This window comes from Python bivittatus, unplaced genomic scaffold (assembly GCF_059951505.1).
Source record: "Python bivittatus isolate LINGU-HERP-01145 unplaced genomic scaffold, Pbiv_v1 ctg000590_np1212, whole genome shotgun sequence".
NCBI classification, from domain to species: Eukaryota; Metazoa; Chordata; class Lepidosauria; order Squamata; family Pythonidae; genus Python; species Python bivittatus.
Genome location: NW_028277086.1, coordinates 11,568,192 through 11,583,544, shown reverse-complemented (window position 1 = coordinate 11,583,544; position 15,353 = coordinate 11,568,192). Strand labels below are relative to the sequence as shown.

At 47.9% G+C, this 15,353-nt stretch overlaps 1 protein-coding gene across 1 annotated transcript; it reads left to right on the top strand.

Annotated features, from left to right (window-relative positions):
* The first annotated feature begins 2,137 nt into the window (after positions 1-2,137).
* On the top strand, positions 2,138-15,100 carry TRIB1 (tribbles pseudokinase 1). Its single transcript, XM_088148971.1, has 3 exons — positions 2,138-2,815; positions 5,955-6,247; positions 11,324-15,100. The coding sequence occupies exons 1-3, from the start codon at positions 2,447-2,449 to the stop codon at positions 11,790-11,792; spliced, it is 1,131 nt and encodes a 376-aa protein (XP_088005097.1). The 5' UTR covers positions 2,138-2,446; the 3' UTR covers positions 11,793-15,100.
* Positions 15,101-15,353: the final 253 nt, after the last annotated feature.

The window sequence follows — 15,353 nt, the reverse complement described above, 5'->3', positions numbered from 1 at the left end:
CCAGACTGAAACTTGTACACCACACTGTGAAAGTAAATCTTTTTTCTTCATCTTGAAACCCTATTTCAAGTGCCATAAATTACTAACAGCCATAGGTAAATCGAAAAGTCTGTAAACATTTTCAGCAAGAGAGATATATTTTGTGATTTTATTTGCAAGATGGTTGTCGCAACATCTAGCACTGAGAGTGTCCATTTTAAACGGCCTTGGCATTTCCTGATTCCGGTGCATCTCCCAGATTTGTAACACTCAGATCGCTACTAGCTGAAAGCAAGCAGAAATAAGGCGACCTGCCATGGTCCTCCATCATTCAGAGCTGGAATGCTGTGTGTAGCTTGGTGGGTTTAGCCTGATGGAAAACCTATCCAGTACCAATCTATGCAAGTCATCCCTTCACGCATTCTGAATGCCTTCCTCTTGAGCCTGGTCATCAAGCATTTGCAACAAGCTTGTGTTGGGTAAGAGCTTTCTGCAGCGGTTCGTTGTGAGTTCAGCCTGAGGAGGGTTCCTCAGAAGAGGTGCGACCTTTGTCAAGGTTGCTAAACAATCATCCTTCACCCAGTCTTCAGCCGTGACCTGAGAGAGCATGAGAAATCACTTACACAATGCTCTCGGCGAGCGCACATGGCTCAGCCATCATCTAGCTCCATCAGGCCAAAGAGGCAGAATGGTGGCCATGACAATGTGACTGAGGCTCCGCCCTTTCCGCATGTCCATCGAAAAGCAGAGCATCAGTTGCACTGCTGTGGCTGCCAGCTTGACTTTTTTAGACTGCATCCTGCAGTTATCCCTGCTACATCATTAATGAAGGGTTGGTGTCTTTTCCATCTTGCCATATCACAGCTTTTCCGTCCGGACTACTATAGAAGATGTGCTTCCGTAGTGCCAATGCCCGTGGCATTCACCTGGAACCACTCAAGTAGGACACACTGAAACAGCTGGGGAAGCCTTTACCGAAAGCGTGACTTGCTGGCTGTCCCACTCCGTTGCCCACCTTGCAAAGCGAGGGGAGCACTGGATGGCGTGCCATGCTGGGCTGGTGTTCGTTTCAAGGGAGGGTGCAAGGGCTCACTCTAAAGGCTGCTAAACAGGCAAGGTGCAAATGCCTTTCCACGTTTGTCAAACCTCCATACTTCAGACCGACTGCATGAACTTGCAGACAGCTGCACCTCCAGAGAAACATGAGCCAAGACCAACAGCCTTTCCCATGTTTGGTGAAGTGGCCAAGAGACCACCTGTTCTAGTCCTCCCTGAAGCATGAAAGCCAGCTGGGTGACTCTGGGTCAGCCCAACCCACCTCGCAGGGTTGTTGTGGGGAAAACAGGAGGCAGGAGCACTAGATAGGTCCTGCCTATCTTTGGTCTTGAGTTGACCAAAAATAAAAGTGGAACAAAAATCAAATAAATAAACCAATAGTAGCCCTGCCAGAAAGCATCAGCTCAGGGAAATTAGCAACCCAAACCCCACACCTGCCAGAAGTTCCCAACGGTGTCACCTGCTCTCCTTCGGGCTGTTTTTGAGTCTGGGAATTCAGCTTTGGCCTTAAAACTCCCAGCAGAATGTCTCTCCGGCAACCCCTTCCATTGCCAGCGGGACCCACAACCTCCCATCTTGAGGCAGGAAGTCCCTGGGACCTCAAAGCTGCCATGTGATGGATTTCCTTTCTTTGCAAGGAAAAAAATATATGCGGGCGGGGCATTCTCCGGGATGCAAGCAGGTCCTGGGAAAGCAGATCAAACCCGTGTTAGGTTCGGGGTTCGCTTGGTTTCCGAAGGAGGAAAGCAGAGAAACAAGACGCAGGATGGTGCTGCGTCAGCTGGGGCTGGAGAACGAGAAGGGCTACGCTTCCAGCGTCTCGTCCCGGGGAACGGCGGGGGGAAGCCGATGGGGCCGGCGACGGGCCGGCTCCATCCCCTTTGGCGCTCCCTACACTCGTCCACGCTTCGTCGGGGGCTCCCGCAAACGCCGCGCCGCGCCGGCCACCCTTCCGCAGAGGCGCGGAGCAGCGAGAACGGGGAGCGCGCGCGCGCGCTCGCTCGCTCCCGCGGCTTCTGAATGGGGCCGAAGCCGCCAATGAGCCGGCGGGCTACCACCCCGCAGCCCCGCCCACTTCCCTTTGCGTCACGGGGCACTTCGATGCGCTCCCAGGAGTTTGGCAGACGCGCCGGCAGATGGTGAGGGTGGCTGCGCGCGCTTGCAGCTGCTGTCGGGCCAGGAGGGGATGCGCGCCAGCCTGGACGGCATTGCACAACCCTCTCTCGCCTGCGCGGCGGCTCACCTTTAAGGCGGAGGGGAGGAGAGCGACGACGGGTGAATCAGCCGGGAGAACAGGCGCAGCCCGCTCGGCCGTTCAGTCGCTCCTCCGACCCGCGCGGCGCCGTCCGGCTTCGTCCGCGCAGGAGCTCGAGGTCCTGCCCGCCCGCCGCGGTCCCCGCCTTCCAGCTCCATGAGCCGCCAGCTGGAACCTCGCAGCCCCGCCGCGCTCCTGCTCTCGCCGGCGGCCGCTCCCGCCGCTCCCCGCTGCCGGAGCGCCCCTTCCAAGCGCCTCCTTTTGCACGACGGCGCCGAGGACGCTGCGGCCGCCGCCAAGTGCGCCCGCCTGGCCGTCGACTACACCAGCGCGGCTCCCCAGGACTGTCTCAGCGCGCCGGGCTCGCCTTGCGCTCCCGCTTCCCCGGCTCCGGGCGGCGAGGGGTCGCCTTCCAGCGCGCAGGGCCCCAGCCTCGTCGCCGGATACCTTTTGTTGCCCTTGCTCGACCGGGAGCACGTTTCGAGGGCGCTCGACATCAACACCGGCCGGGAGCTGCGTTGCAAGGTGAGCGGGCGGGCGAGCGGGCGAGCGGGCGGGCGCGCGGGCACCCCGGCGCGGTCTCGGAGCTGCCTCCACCTTCGGGCTTGGATTCCGGGCGGGGGGCGACCTCCTTGGGGGAGACAAGGGGCTTGGGCTAGCCAGCCGCGCGGCGCTTCTTAAACTTGAATGGGACTTTCAGCGCCTTGGGTCGGGCGTGCGTAATCCACCGCCTGGAATATCCGGCGTTTCAGCGGCAGCCGGATCGGATGTTCTGCATCACGAAGCCAAGATCCGACTTGCAAAACGCCGCCGCATCAGATGCCTCTGAGGATCCGGGGCGGAGGGGGGGGGGGCTTGAAATGAGAAACCTTCTGCCGTTGGCTTTAAAGGGGGCTTGGGGGAAACGAGATGCCCTGCTGAGATCCTGGGGTTTTCTTTCGAGTAAACCTGCGTCTGAGAGCGGGCTTGGGAGATGGCACCGCCTCGAGTCCGGAGGGAGAGAGAAGAGGGTCCCGGGAAAGGATCTGCAAGAGCGTGTCTTTATGTCCTTGGAGCCTGGTTCGCCTGGCTGCGGTTGCAACCGCAGGCTTTGCCCAGAATATTTGGGGTGGATGCACGACCAAGTGAATCCCTGCAGAAACGGGGCCCGGATGCTTTTTTTTTTTTAATTGCATCGGGAAAGCTCCGCGGGGTAGCGAAGGGTTAAGCTCCTTCCGTCATCCTCCTCTTGTTTTCCGCTCCCCTCCTGCAGCATAGTACGCATGCAGGAATTGACTGCCACTACGAGCAGAGAGCCTTCCAAGTTTTCCATGAGGTGTTCTCGGCTCTTTAAATAAAACACGCACTGTTGCCTCCCTCGGTTTCTCTCCTTGCTTGGAGGAGGCCGACGGTGCAACCAGGAGGTTTCCTGCTGCCACCTGCCGGCCGAGCCTCCGTGCCGTTCCGGCCCTCTGTTTGCTCTGCGGCAGAAGCATTTCGGATGACTTTCCAGGGCAAAGTGCGTTGTGAAACCTGCGATGAACCAGATGGCGCATTAAAGCCAAAGTCATCCAACGTGCTTCCGGTTAGTTTTCTCCCTCTAGAACAGTCTCAACTTTGGCAACTTTAAGATGTGTGGACTTCAACTCCCAGAACTCCCCAGCCAGCCATGCTGGCTGGGGAGTTCTGGGAGTTGAAGTCCACAGTCTTAAAGTTGCCAAGGGTGAGAAACACTGCAGTAGAGATTCTTCTGACCATTGACTCCCGCTTGTAACCTCCTAGTTTTCTCCTGCTTTTAGAAACAGCCTAAATGTAGTTAGAGCCCCCTTTGCAAGTGTGTGCTCTTCCTTAAAGTGTAGTTACTATGAGATGTGCCTCTGGGTGGGCCCTTAAGGTGCCAGGTGGGTTTCCCTGATACACCTTACAATCTAAATTCCAACACAGTGCAAATAAGAATAGAGAAAGGAGAAGAAGAGAAACATAGTGGTAAGTGGGAGGGTAACATTTTTTTTTTTAAGTTGTATTCAGAGTTTGGGGGCAATCTGGCTTTCTGCTTGTGAGTTGATAAGGCCTTTAGAAGATGGGTTGGCATGGATTGTGCATTCTGGCTTGCAAACCCTTCTTCCCCAGTCCCCTATGGTGAGAATTGCTCTTTCCCAAACCAGGAAAAGAGTCGTGCACTTGGAGTATTTATTTTTAACCTTTGCTGGGCTTGCAATGGGCTGATCTAGGCTAGCATGACTTCTGCTGTGCAGTTTCTGATAAAGGAGAGGACGTTGATGATGGCAGTGTGCGGCTGGAGAGGAGATTGGCCAGGAAGAAGTGTGTGTGTGTGTGATTGTTTGGAGACCCTTTGCAATGTATTTTATCTCTAGGAACCTGTGCCAGGTTGGAAGAGTCACCATTTCCAACTAGGCTTAGGATGTGAGTAAGCTCTTCCTAGGGCCCAGAACATGACTGCAGTCTTGCAAAATATCTGTGAATAAAGTATGAGAGGCTTTAATCCTCTCCTTCCTTGCCTAAATGTTTGCTGTGCTCTGAAATTGCAGCTCGGTTGCCCTCACCTTTGCCTGACTCACTGGAAGGTGACTGTTTTGGAGGCTTTTAATAGTGCTCTCCCCCCCCTCCCCTTCATTTTTTCCCTTGACACTCTGGAGAGGGGCATTACTGTACATGTGTGCTGGGAACGAACTGCTGGGCCAATGTTTACAGCAGTGTTTCTCAACCTTAGCAACTTTAAGATGTGTGGACTTCAACTCCCAGAACTCCCCAGCCAGCCATGCTGGCTAGGGAGTTCTGGGAGTTGAAGTCCACACATCTTAAAGTTGCTAAGGTTGAGAAACACTGCTTTATGGTGGCTGCAAAGCACGCTCACCTTCAGTGCTGGCTTTTCTTCCTGGAGTGCAAAAAGTAGGAATTGGCAGATACTACAAGTTTCTGTAGCACAAAAGGGTGTGATGTTTAGGCAATGACAGGGTCTGGAGAGATGTACCCAGAACTGCTTGGCCAGATTAGATCAGGGTCTGACTAATTTGGCATTGTGTATTCAGTAGTCTGGAGTTGGATATTTCTGGTCACTGTTGGAGCACCAAGACTTATCCTGCTAAGCGTTACATGCCCAAGTCTCTAATGTTCTACGGACAGAGGTTCTCTCTAGCTCGGGAAGGGCCATGTGTACCTCCAGATGGTGGTATATTCCAAAGCCTAACAGCCCAGGATGCCACACTGGTTGTGGGAAATGATAGATATTGTAGTTCAAAAGCTTGGGAGGGGACCAAGTTGCCACTCTCTCCTTCAGCTATTCGGACTACTGCTATTCCATCATCTTCCAAAAACGAATTCCCCTTCCTTACCTAAGTGCCTTTGCACAGAAATGAAATGCGGCGTATTTTGGTTACCTATTCCATAAAGTGTGTAATTCTTACAAAAGCTTGACTGCCTCTCTCTTTTTCCATGCTGCTCTGTTTTGACCATGGCAGCATCTTCTACTATCTCCTCCTTAATGGGTGATTTAATGGAGGGTCCCATTTTACTAATAACTATGAGAACAGAGTTTAATGAATGCAGATGTTTTGATCAGGATCCATCAAATCGAATCATTCCTACTGCTTGTATTCTCCAATAAAATCCCTTTATTTAATCTCTTTTTTTCTCTCTCTCCCTCCCCACTTGGTTCTATCTCTAGGTCTTCCCTCTCAAACACTACCAGGACAAAATCAGGCCTTACATCCAGTTACCGTCACACAGAAACATCACTGGGATAGTGGAGGTCATCCTTGGAGAGACGAAGGCATATGTCTTTTTTGACAAGGACTTTGGTGACATGCATTCCTACGTTAGGAGCTGCAAGCGTCTGCCGGAACAGGAAGCTGCTAGACTCTTCAAACAGATTGTCTCTGCAGTTGCTCACTGCCACCAGTCAGCTATTGTGCTGGGGGACCTCAAACTCAGGAAATTTGTGTTTTCTAATGAAGAAAGGTGAGCGGACAGGCCTATGTGATGGTTGGCTTTCAGATATCTCTGCAAAGAAGATCCTCAGGCCCATGTTCCCACTTGCCACTTTTAATGCTTATCCATGCCCTTCTGTTTTCTAGTTTTAGTTACAAGGCCAGGTTTGGCCCATGGGCAGCCAGTTGCTTACCCCTGCTATAAATCATATAGCAGGTCTCTGTATCAAATAGACCTCTTTAGAATGGGGGGAAGGGTGGTGATCCAGTTTGGGGAAGCTTTTGGCTTTTATTCTTTCTGTAGGAACTAATATCCAATAATACCTAGTGTACATGTATAACATGCCACAATAATCCTGGTGATAAGCCCTGTGCAATTATACCCTTACATGCTATTGGGAAAGAGCAGGTAGGCAGAGCACATTCAGTTGACAATGCTCATCCCAGGCACAAAATGTGACCTTGGCTTTTCTCATTCAAGCCCAGCCTTTTTGCCATGCTAGTATGTGAGTTGTGTTATATAAACATCCACCTTCTTTCTGGCTGGGATCCAAATTGCTATTGCACTGAAGAATGCATAAGGGTCTAGTACAGTGCTTCTCAACCTATACAACCTTAAGATGTGTGGACTTCAACTCCCAGAATTCCCCAGCCAGCACTGCTGGCTGGGGAATTCTGGGAGTTGAAGTCCACACATCTTAAGGTTGTCTAGGTTGGGGAACAGTGGTCTAATGGAACATTTCACTTGGAGTAGTGGTGTTGTACACGTAGCGCAAATAATTTTTGAAACCCTACATGGTTTCTTTGCTCCTGACCTCCTTTGAACCTCGAACCTAATAGTGCTGTTTTTCTTGGACTGCTTTCTTCCCTCTAAATTTTTCTTCCTCCACCAACTTCACTTACTATCCTTTCCCGAGAAATAATGGTGGCTGCTACAGAAGCACGCTTGTTTGTTTTTCTTAAGTTGCAGTTCTTTCAACCTCTTAAGGTCATTTTTGCACTTTTTATCTACATTCCTATTGGAGCAAATGTGCGTGCAAGATGGTGTACAAATAGAAAAGCCTGTTTGTCACAAGGTTGTGAGCTGGGAATTTGGTGCCAGATCCTGGCTTCCCAGCAGTGGCACACATGACTAGGTTAATCCTTGTCGGATGTTTGTATGTGAAGCTTTTCCACTGAGGTTTGTTTATAGGCAACATGCCATGCGTACTGTAGATCTGTACTGTACTGTACAAATAAATTCAGTACAGAACAAGGACGGGATTCTGATTGCTAAGTGGAATAACTTAATTTAAACTAATAGATCCCAGGGGTGGGGGTGGGGGCTAAGCTGTTTTAAATCCACGTTCATCTTGATTGAGCTGAAGATCCCAACAGTTAATTGGCTTCAGTCCAAACAAAAAAACTAGCATAACTGGTCTATGAATGACTTTGTCCTATGCAGTTTGAGTCTCAGTTAGATTACAAGGTTAGGTGTGTGGCGGAGTAGACATGAATTAAAGATTGATGTACTTTCTAGTGTCACACATTTAAATGAACTATATTTGGGCATTGATGGCAGATGAGAATTACACAAAGAGCCTGTCATTGATTGAAGGGTTGGGAGAATAGAAGCTAGAGATTTAGCTAGGAATGCTAAAACCGGCCTCAGTCAGTGGCATAGGGAGACTGAATGAGTGTGTCTCCTGTAGTTCTACAACCAACTTCTAATCTGTTGTTCAATGAAGTCCCTATACTTGAAGGCCTCGAAGCCACCAAGGATCCTTCTACATGCCAACTTGGTTTGATGCAGAAGGAAAGGTGTTGACAATTTAGGGTCAAGTTTTAATAATGCTCAGCTTGGCACCATCTCCCTCCTCCCAGTGTAGGTTTGCATTGCATTTTTAGAGAATTAATCATGTCAAGCTGTAGTTGGTGTTAATCACAGTTTGTGATGTTTGAGTTGTGAGCTGGCCCAGTTTACTGGCTGTCTGGCTGTCTTGAAAGAATTGAGTGGTCCTTTAGATCTTGGCCCAGGGGACAAGTGGAGAGAAAGTGCTGGGAAGTTTGCAAGGGCATATTTCAGAGGCTGGTGGCTGTCTCGCCAGCACACTGCTCCACCCGGCATCACAACTGTGTCAACAGTGCAAGGTTGCGTGTCTTTGTCCTCCTCTAGAGATGAGCTGTAGGACCCCTTAAAGAAGGAGAGTGCTAAGGGCAGGAGGGAAGAAGCTTCTGAGATCAGCTCTTTGAAGATAACTGTAGTTGGTTCATGTGTCAGCAGGCCCAGAATAGGTAGGAAAATCCAGCCCATTTGAACTTTGTGGGAGTTCTGCTTTTGACATTAGAAGCAATTTCACACCTGACTGCTGCAATCCATTCATTACTTTGAAGTGATAGCACAGTTGCTTGTGAATGCTAGGAATTGTGTAGTTAATTCTCAGTGTATGCGTATGCATGTTTTAAAGCCTTTGGTGTTTAATTTCAGTGTTTTTACTTTCAGTAAAGGAGCAGCCGATTCTTCTGTGTTATAATAACGAATAAATTATTCCCAGCATCATTCTGGATTCTTCAGTCCGGTAGGGGTTGCACCTCACTACAGACTGGAGAATCTAGGTCTGTCTAGTAGAAACCATTCCTTTTCCCTAAGGGGAGATTATGTCTTCTTGTTGCATTTAATTAATTCCCCCATCTCTCTTAGTACCAGAGCTTTTGTTACAAGCTTAGCGCTTCTGAATAGCAGTGGCAGAGAATCACTTGTTAAGGAGAGTCTTAATGGAGAATGCCTGTGAAATATCTGGCTGCGGATGGAAACAGAATGCTGGCTAAATGGTTGCTGAACTGATCCAAGGAGACTCTTGTATTTAACAGGCATTGCATTTGTGGAGGTAGCTGTGTAAATCTCTTGTAGTTTGCTTGCAGGGGAGGTTTGAAGTTGGCATTGCTGACTAAGGAGCCTTGAGAAATGGATTTGGGCTCTGTCTGCCTTTTTAACAACATGCAGTCCAGCTTTAACATGATAAATAAGTAAATACAGGTTCAGATGCACTGGCACAAGTTTGATGTCTGCTTTAGGCCAAGAGGAGTTGCAAATAATTACTGAAAACGTGGAGCAAAAAGCTGGCAAAGGGAAATGAAGGAGCTGGGGTGGGTGAAGAAGCAGCTGCAAGCAGTGTGCAGTGCCCGCTGGGCTCCTTTTGTGAGCAGAGCAATGGCATATTGTGATGTTTTTGAACATGTGATTCCATTGTCTCTGATGTGTGATGGTCATAGTAATTGTATCCACATGTTGTGCAAATCTAGTTGATTCCTTTTTTGGCTAGCCAAGATATGTGAGCTCACCTGTTAGGGGAAAGTCTTTTGTGAAAACCAGGCCGTCTTGTTAAACGCCCTGCTTTAGCACATGAATGCAGGCACTGAGAGTGGCAACTGGAGCAAAGAGATTGCTGAATGAAAGCTCTCACAGTGAGAAGTAAGGTGACAAGAGATTTACACAGCTACCTCCACAAATGCAATGCCTGTTAAATACAAGAGTCTCCTTGCATCAGTTCAGCAACCATTTAGCCAGCATTCTGTTTCCATCTGCAGCCAGATATTCAATCATTTAGCCAGGATTCTGCACCATAGATGAAGCTTCCTGCTCAGTGTTTTCAATGCCGTTAGGTCACGTCGTAACTTTGAGGCATCCGGTGCTCAACAGATATAATCAAGGGGTGAATGTGCATGTGTGAATCAGTCATCCAAAGTCAACGTGGAAAGCCTGTAGCAAAACGATGGCCCTTTGGCAATGAGTGGGACTGGGGACGAGGGCAATCTATCAGAAAGTACATGTTGACCTATAAAAACAGCAACTGCTTCTCCTTGAAGGGAAACGGTTGTGTGTTTGGCTGGCTGTGATAAACTGAATCATTTGCTGAAATAGCAGATTGCACTCTCAGTGCTGCTAATTTAGAAACTTAGTAATTGCGCAGGGCCGATGTTGTATGCACTACGTTTGGTAACCAGGGGGTTAAGCAATGTTGGGCAAGATGTTAGCCTAGTAAGCACAGGTGTGAAATTTGGATCCCACCAGGGAGTTGGAGAGCAGGTAGGACAATCTGACTCATATTTTCCATTTACAGAATCAGCTAGGACGGGGGGAAGGGAGAAGAATCTTGGTTTAAGAGAGGAAGGTCACAGCAAGGAGTCAGGCCAGCAAAAGTTGTAAGGAAGGTGGCACACCAGACTGACAGAAGCTGGAAAATATTTAATCGGCAAATGTAAGAACAGCAATCTAGCAGTGCAAGGTTTTGTGAAGAGACTTCTGCATAAAAGCTGTGTAACCTACAAGGCCACTCTGTGTATGTGTGTGTATTGAGGAGGGGGGGTGTTGTATAACTGAACTAGAGAGTTACAACTATTTCAGGAACAAAAGGGATGTAAGTTTTGGCTGCAATCCATCCACAAGTTAAGGCTTGACGTCACCAAGACAAAACTGGCTTTCGTCCAAGATCATTGCTCTGTGAATGTGACTTGCTGTAATGGAGTCTCTCATGCACAGGTCGTTTGCTTGACTCCTTTCTCCTTTTATGACTGACAACCCGTTGAGAATAGTTGTACGTTGGATATTGGTTCTGCTGCGGCCCATTCGTGCACGGAAGTCTTTGCTGTGAGTTTTAGAGGTGGTGATTCTGAAGGAAGTAAATGTTAGCTCATTTATACTCTTACCTGTGTTGTAATATTTTGTTATTGAATTGGAAGAAATGCATTTTTACCTACTGACACATGATCTCCATTTGTTTAATGTTTCAAGGCCCCGGTGTGTGAGCCATTTCGGTTCAAAGGCCATGCCCATTTTGACTGTGGCATTTGATCTACAATTGCTTACTCATAATGAAAGTGACTTATGTCCTTGAGAAGGGAACGGCTGATGAACTTACATGAACTGTTCTCCATAGCATGTGCCTTACTTTACAGTCTTTTCAGATTAACCCTATGTAGAAGCCTTGACATACAGGTTGCTATTTCAGAACAGTGGCTAACCTTCGGGCACATGTGTTCTGCTGCATATATGTGTGTGTGCATGACATCTACCCCTCTGAGCACCGTTGGCATTATAACTCATGTCTTGGCCTCTTCTGTTCTCCAGGATGCAGCTGAGACTTGAAAGTTTGGAAGATACCCACATCATGAAAGGGGAAGATGATGCGTTGTCAGACAAGCACGGCTGTCCGGCATATGTCAGTCCAGAGATCTTAAACACAACGGGGACCTATTCTGGGAAGTCAGCTGACGTTTGGAGTTTAGGAGTTATGCTGTACACTCTCCTAGTGGGACGGTATCCCTTTCATGACTCGGACCCTACCACCCTGTTTTCCAAAATCCGGCGCGGACAGTTCTGTATCCCTGACCACGTCTCTCCCAAAGCACGGTGCCTCATCCGCAGCCTTCTGAGGCGAGAACCCTCTGAAAGACTCACCGCGCCTGAGATTTTGCTCCATCCTTGGTTTGATGCCATTTTGGAATCTGGGCACGCTGACCAGGATGTAAGAATCTCTGATCAAGTTGTTCCAGAGCAACTGAGAGAGGACAATGATATGAGCTTCTTCTTCTGCTAGCTCGGCCTACTTTGCCTCGGGGACAAGAGATTTCTCTCTTGCATACAGCGTTTTGTGTCCGTTTTGTGTCAGTGCACATGTGTGTTCCTCTTGTAAATGCATAGCTTTCCAAAAGCCTCCCTGCGCTCAGGACAATAGAGGTCTAAAATGCACTTATCTCACAGGCGGAAGGCCTGTATATTCTCCCATGTCTATAAAAACTTCCAGAACAATTGCAGTCTTGGGTTGCTAAACCTAGGGATTCTCCCTTGATGTCCGAGGGGCTGCCATCTGGTGCAAGCATGCTGAACTTTTGAACTAGAATTTGGGGGAGGGGGAGGCTAATGTTGGATTTCATTGGAAAATCAGATTGCTTTATCTGGAATTTGCAACGTAAGTATTGCGGCCTCTGTTGGCTTCCTTCTTTTCTTCTCCTTAACAGAAGAGCTCTGAGCCCTGTGTGCATATTCAGGTTCACATGGTCTGGCTTTGCTGCCCAGTTTATACTGTTACAGATATAAACAGCAATGGCAGAAGTGCCAGAGGATTCTCCTGTCCTCTCATCCATCATGGAAATGACAGGACTGCCAGCTGGCCTTTGATTACAGAATCTTTTTGCTGGTGATGTAAGAGCAAAATGCACTAGCGCTTCTTATGATGCCAGGCAGGACGGGTGATAATCACAGTGCTAGAACGATGGGGTGGCACATTTAGAAAAAGAAGTGGGAGTGGGGAATAAGAGTCTGACATTGATTTCCAGTATTTTTTTTTCCCCCTCTCAAGTGGCTATCCTATCTTTCAGCCCAGAGTTCTCCCGGTGTTTTGCTGGTTGCTTAGACGAGTCAGTTCATAACCAACTTGAATGTTTCACCCTTCAAGGCAACACTCTAGATTAGGCTGTGCACCCTAATCTTGTGAAACCTGTTGACCTTAGGGGCTTTAGCTTTTGAACAGCTGGATTTACGGTTTGAAACCTAACTTGGTTAATCCAGATTTAAAGCTGCTGTTAAGCCTTTCAACAGAGCTGTGGTGAAGACTTAGGATGCACAGATCCGGTAGCTAATCTTTGTTATTTTGACCTGCAGAGCCTTGGCATCTAGAATTCAGTGGCCTTGAATCAGGGCACAGGGGCTCGGGCACTTTGGGGAGGTTTAGGCCTTGTCTACCACACTTGGAGAATTTTCCAAAACCTTGCAGTCTCAAAGCTGCCAAACTGTATTCAGATTTCAGTTATTTTCATTGAAAGGTCAGAACCATTACAGCAAATACCTCTGGCTTTAGGAAAAACACCACTCTTTCTCTGCTGAGGATGGACACAGCATCCTCAGCAGATCTATTAAAAGGGCTTCCATGCAATCTGAGTGGGAGCCCTTGATGCTGTCTTTGATGGGATGCAAAGAACAGGCCTCCTTGAAGCTCCCTCGCATGCAGCAGTTAGCTAACGGTCACATTTGCAGCTACGTTCTGGACTATCCATTTGATCCTTAAAGCAAACAAAGATAGGCCCTTAGTTCATTACCATGTATTTTATAGAAAAGGTGAAGCCACCTTTCAACTTCTTCCAGGTGTGACTCAGCAGTCAAACAGATGCGTGCACATGTGACTTGACAGTGATGCACTGTTTATGTTGGTGTCTTAAGTACAGTGTTAGCCAAGGGAGGATCTGTGTGCGCTTATCAAGATGTCGCTCTCGCCCTCTGACATCTCCAGCAAAAAAGGTCTTGTGAAACAAGGGGAAAGAAGCTTCTACCCAAGACTCTGGTTTTGTCATTGTCCGCCCAAGTTTGCTCATCCGAGAGGTCACTCCAATCCATGCAAGTCATGGGAACCCCGCCTTTATAGATGTGCTGTCACAGCTCGCTCTGGCGCTTGGATGCCAAATCTCACCTGAAGCAGTCAGATTTTCAGCCTACTTCTCAAGCCGTCATCTGAAAGGGCCTGCTTCTGACCTTGGTTAGCTCCCTTGTGTCTGTGCAACTGGGTGTTGCTCTCTTAAGCAGCATCAATATCCGAATACCAAAACACCAGCCAAGGGTGGAGTGGCCTAACCTGAGAGGCCGAGATAAGCCCTATCTTGTTGTGTAGACTGAAACGCAATTGTGTTTTTGCTCTTTGTTCAAATGGGTGATGCAACGCGCTGGCTCCCTCTGCTCTCTCCTTGCCCATTAGCTAAACCAGGAAGCAATACCAACGTGTTTTTCTGTGACTCTTGCCAACTATAATCTTCCTCCGGAAAACTCTTCTTCCTTTTGCACTTTCGTGTCTTTCTAAAATAAGAGATTGTCTTATTTTAATTTGTGGTCCATAATTAATACACTCTGGGCAAGCCTTAGCTTCCTGAGTGGGATAATGAAGTCCTTGACAGCAGCGTCAATTCCAGTGGGTATAAAATAGGCCCTTGTTTCTGAGTGACAGCTGATCCAGGCAGGCAAAGGAAAGACGCTTGGGATAACTGGAAGGGAAGATAGTTGGTGTCTTTTGCTGTGTTTCATCACAGATGAAAATAAGCTGGATCTGTTGTAAGCAGGCTTGCTAGTGTGCCTGTGCAGAATTTAAAAAAAAAAAAAAACATGGGAAAGCACTTAGGTTTCCTTTCTAAAACTGCCTGGGGTAGGCTAGGAGTAGGAATCCACGACTTTCCGGAAGAAAAACTACAATTCCCAGCAGGACCATGGGTGAGGGATTCTGGGAATTGCAGTTTAGCTCGATGTGAAAGGCCTTAGATCTGTGTTTCTCAACCTTGGCAACTTTAAGATGTGTGGACCTCAACTGGGTGGGGATTCTGGGAGTTGAGGTCCACACATCTTAAAGTTGCCAAGGTTGAGAAACACTGTCTTAGATGCTTCACCTCTGGGATAGGAATGTACTGCAGATTTATGTAGCTTTGTCTTTCAAGGTACAATGGGAAATGTATTTCTGTGAAGCCATCGGGGATAGTAAGCAACGTACGATGATTGCAACAGCCACCGTTCCGTATAAGGAGAGCTGAAAAGTCAATAGTTTGGGCGAGCTTCTGAAACCTCACACAATACAATTTCAAGGCTTTTGCAAAAAAGGGCTCCCCAGATTCAGCGTGCTTCATCTCCTGTGTACGTCCCATGCAGCGTTTTGTCACTGAGTTCTATTTTTGTAGTTTAATAACTATGGTGTGTGTACCCTAAACAAACCCGAGTTAGCAAAGAGCAGATTAAATGTGAATTATGGCTGGCAATACTAACTTGATAAATCAAGATAATTAGAGGTGAAAAGTTGTTGACCTTAATTGCACTAAAGCTCTTGTGATTGCTTTAATATATTTGTATCTGTGATACAGGTTTTTTTTTTTAAAATATCCTTGGACCTGCCTGTAAATCTGTATATTTTGGTAGGTGGAAAGTTAATAACACTGTTGAAAATCTGTAAATATGTACATATTTTGAGAATTATCATGATGAAGTTGTAAAATTCCTGTACAAAAAACTTTAATAAATCTGGTTTCGTAACGAATTGTTCGCTTCCTTTGAGGCCTTTTGTGATTTCCTCATTCCTTCATTTTTGATCCCGCCACCATCTCGCAACTCTTGGCACTTACAAGGACCCTGT

Bases quoted from the DNA above. Each gene is read 5' to 3' on its own strand.
- TRIB1 (XM_088148971.1), top strand. From the start codon at position 2,447: ATGAGCCGCCAGCTGGAACCTCGCAGCCCCGCCGCGCTCCTGCTCTCG. The intron at 2,816-5,954 runs GTGAGCGGGCGG...TTCTATCTCTAG, and splicing joins GCCGGGAGCTGCGTTGCAAG to GTCTTCCCTCTCAAACACTA. The intron at 6,248-11,323 runs GTGAGCGGACAG...TCTGTTCTCCAG, and splicing joins GTGTTTTCTAATGAAGAAAG to GATGCAGCTGAGACTTGAAA.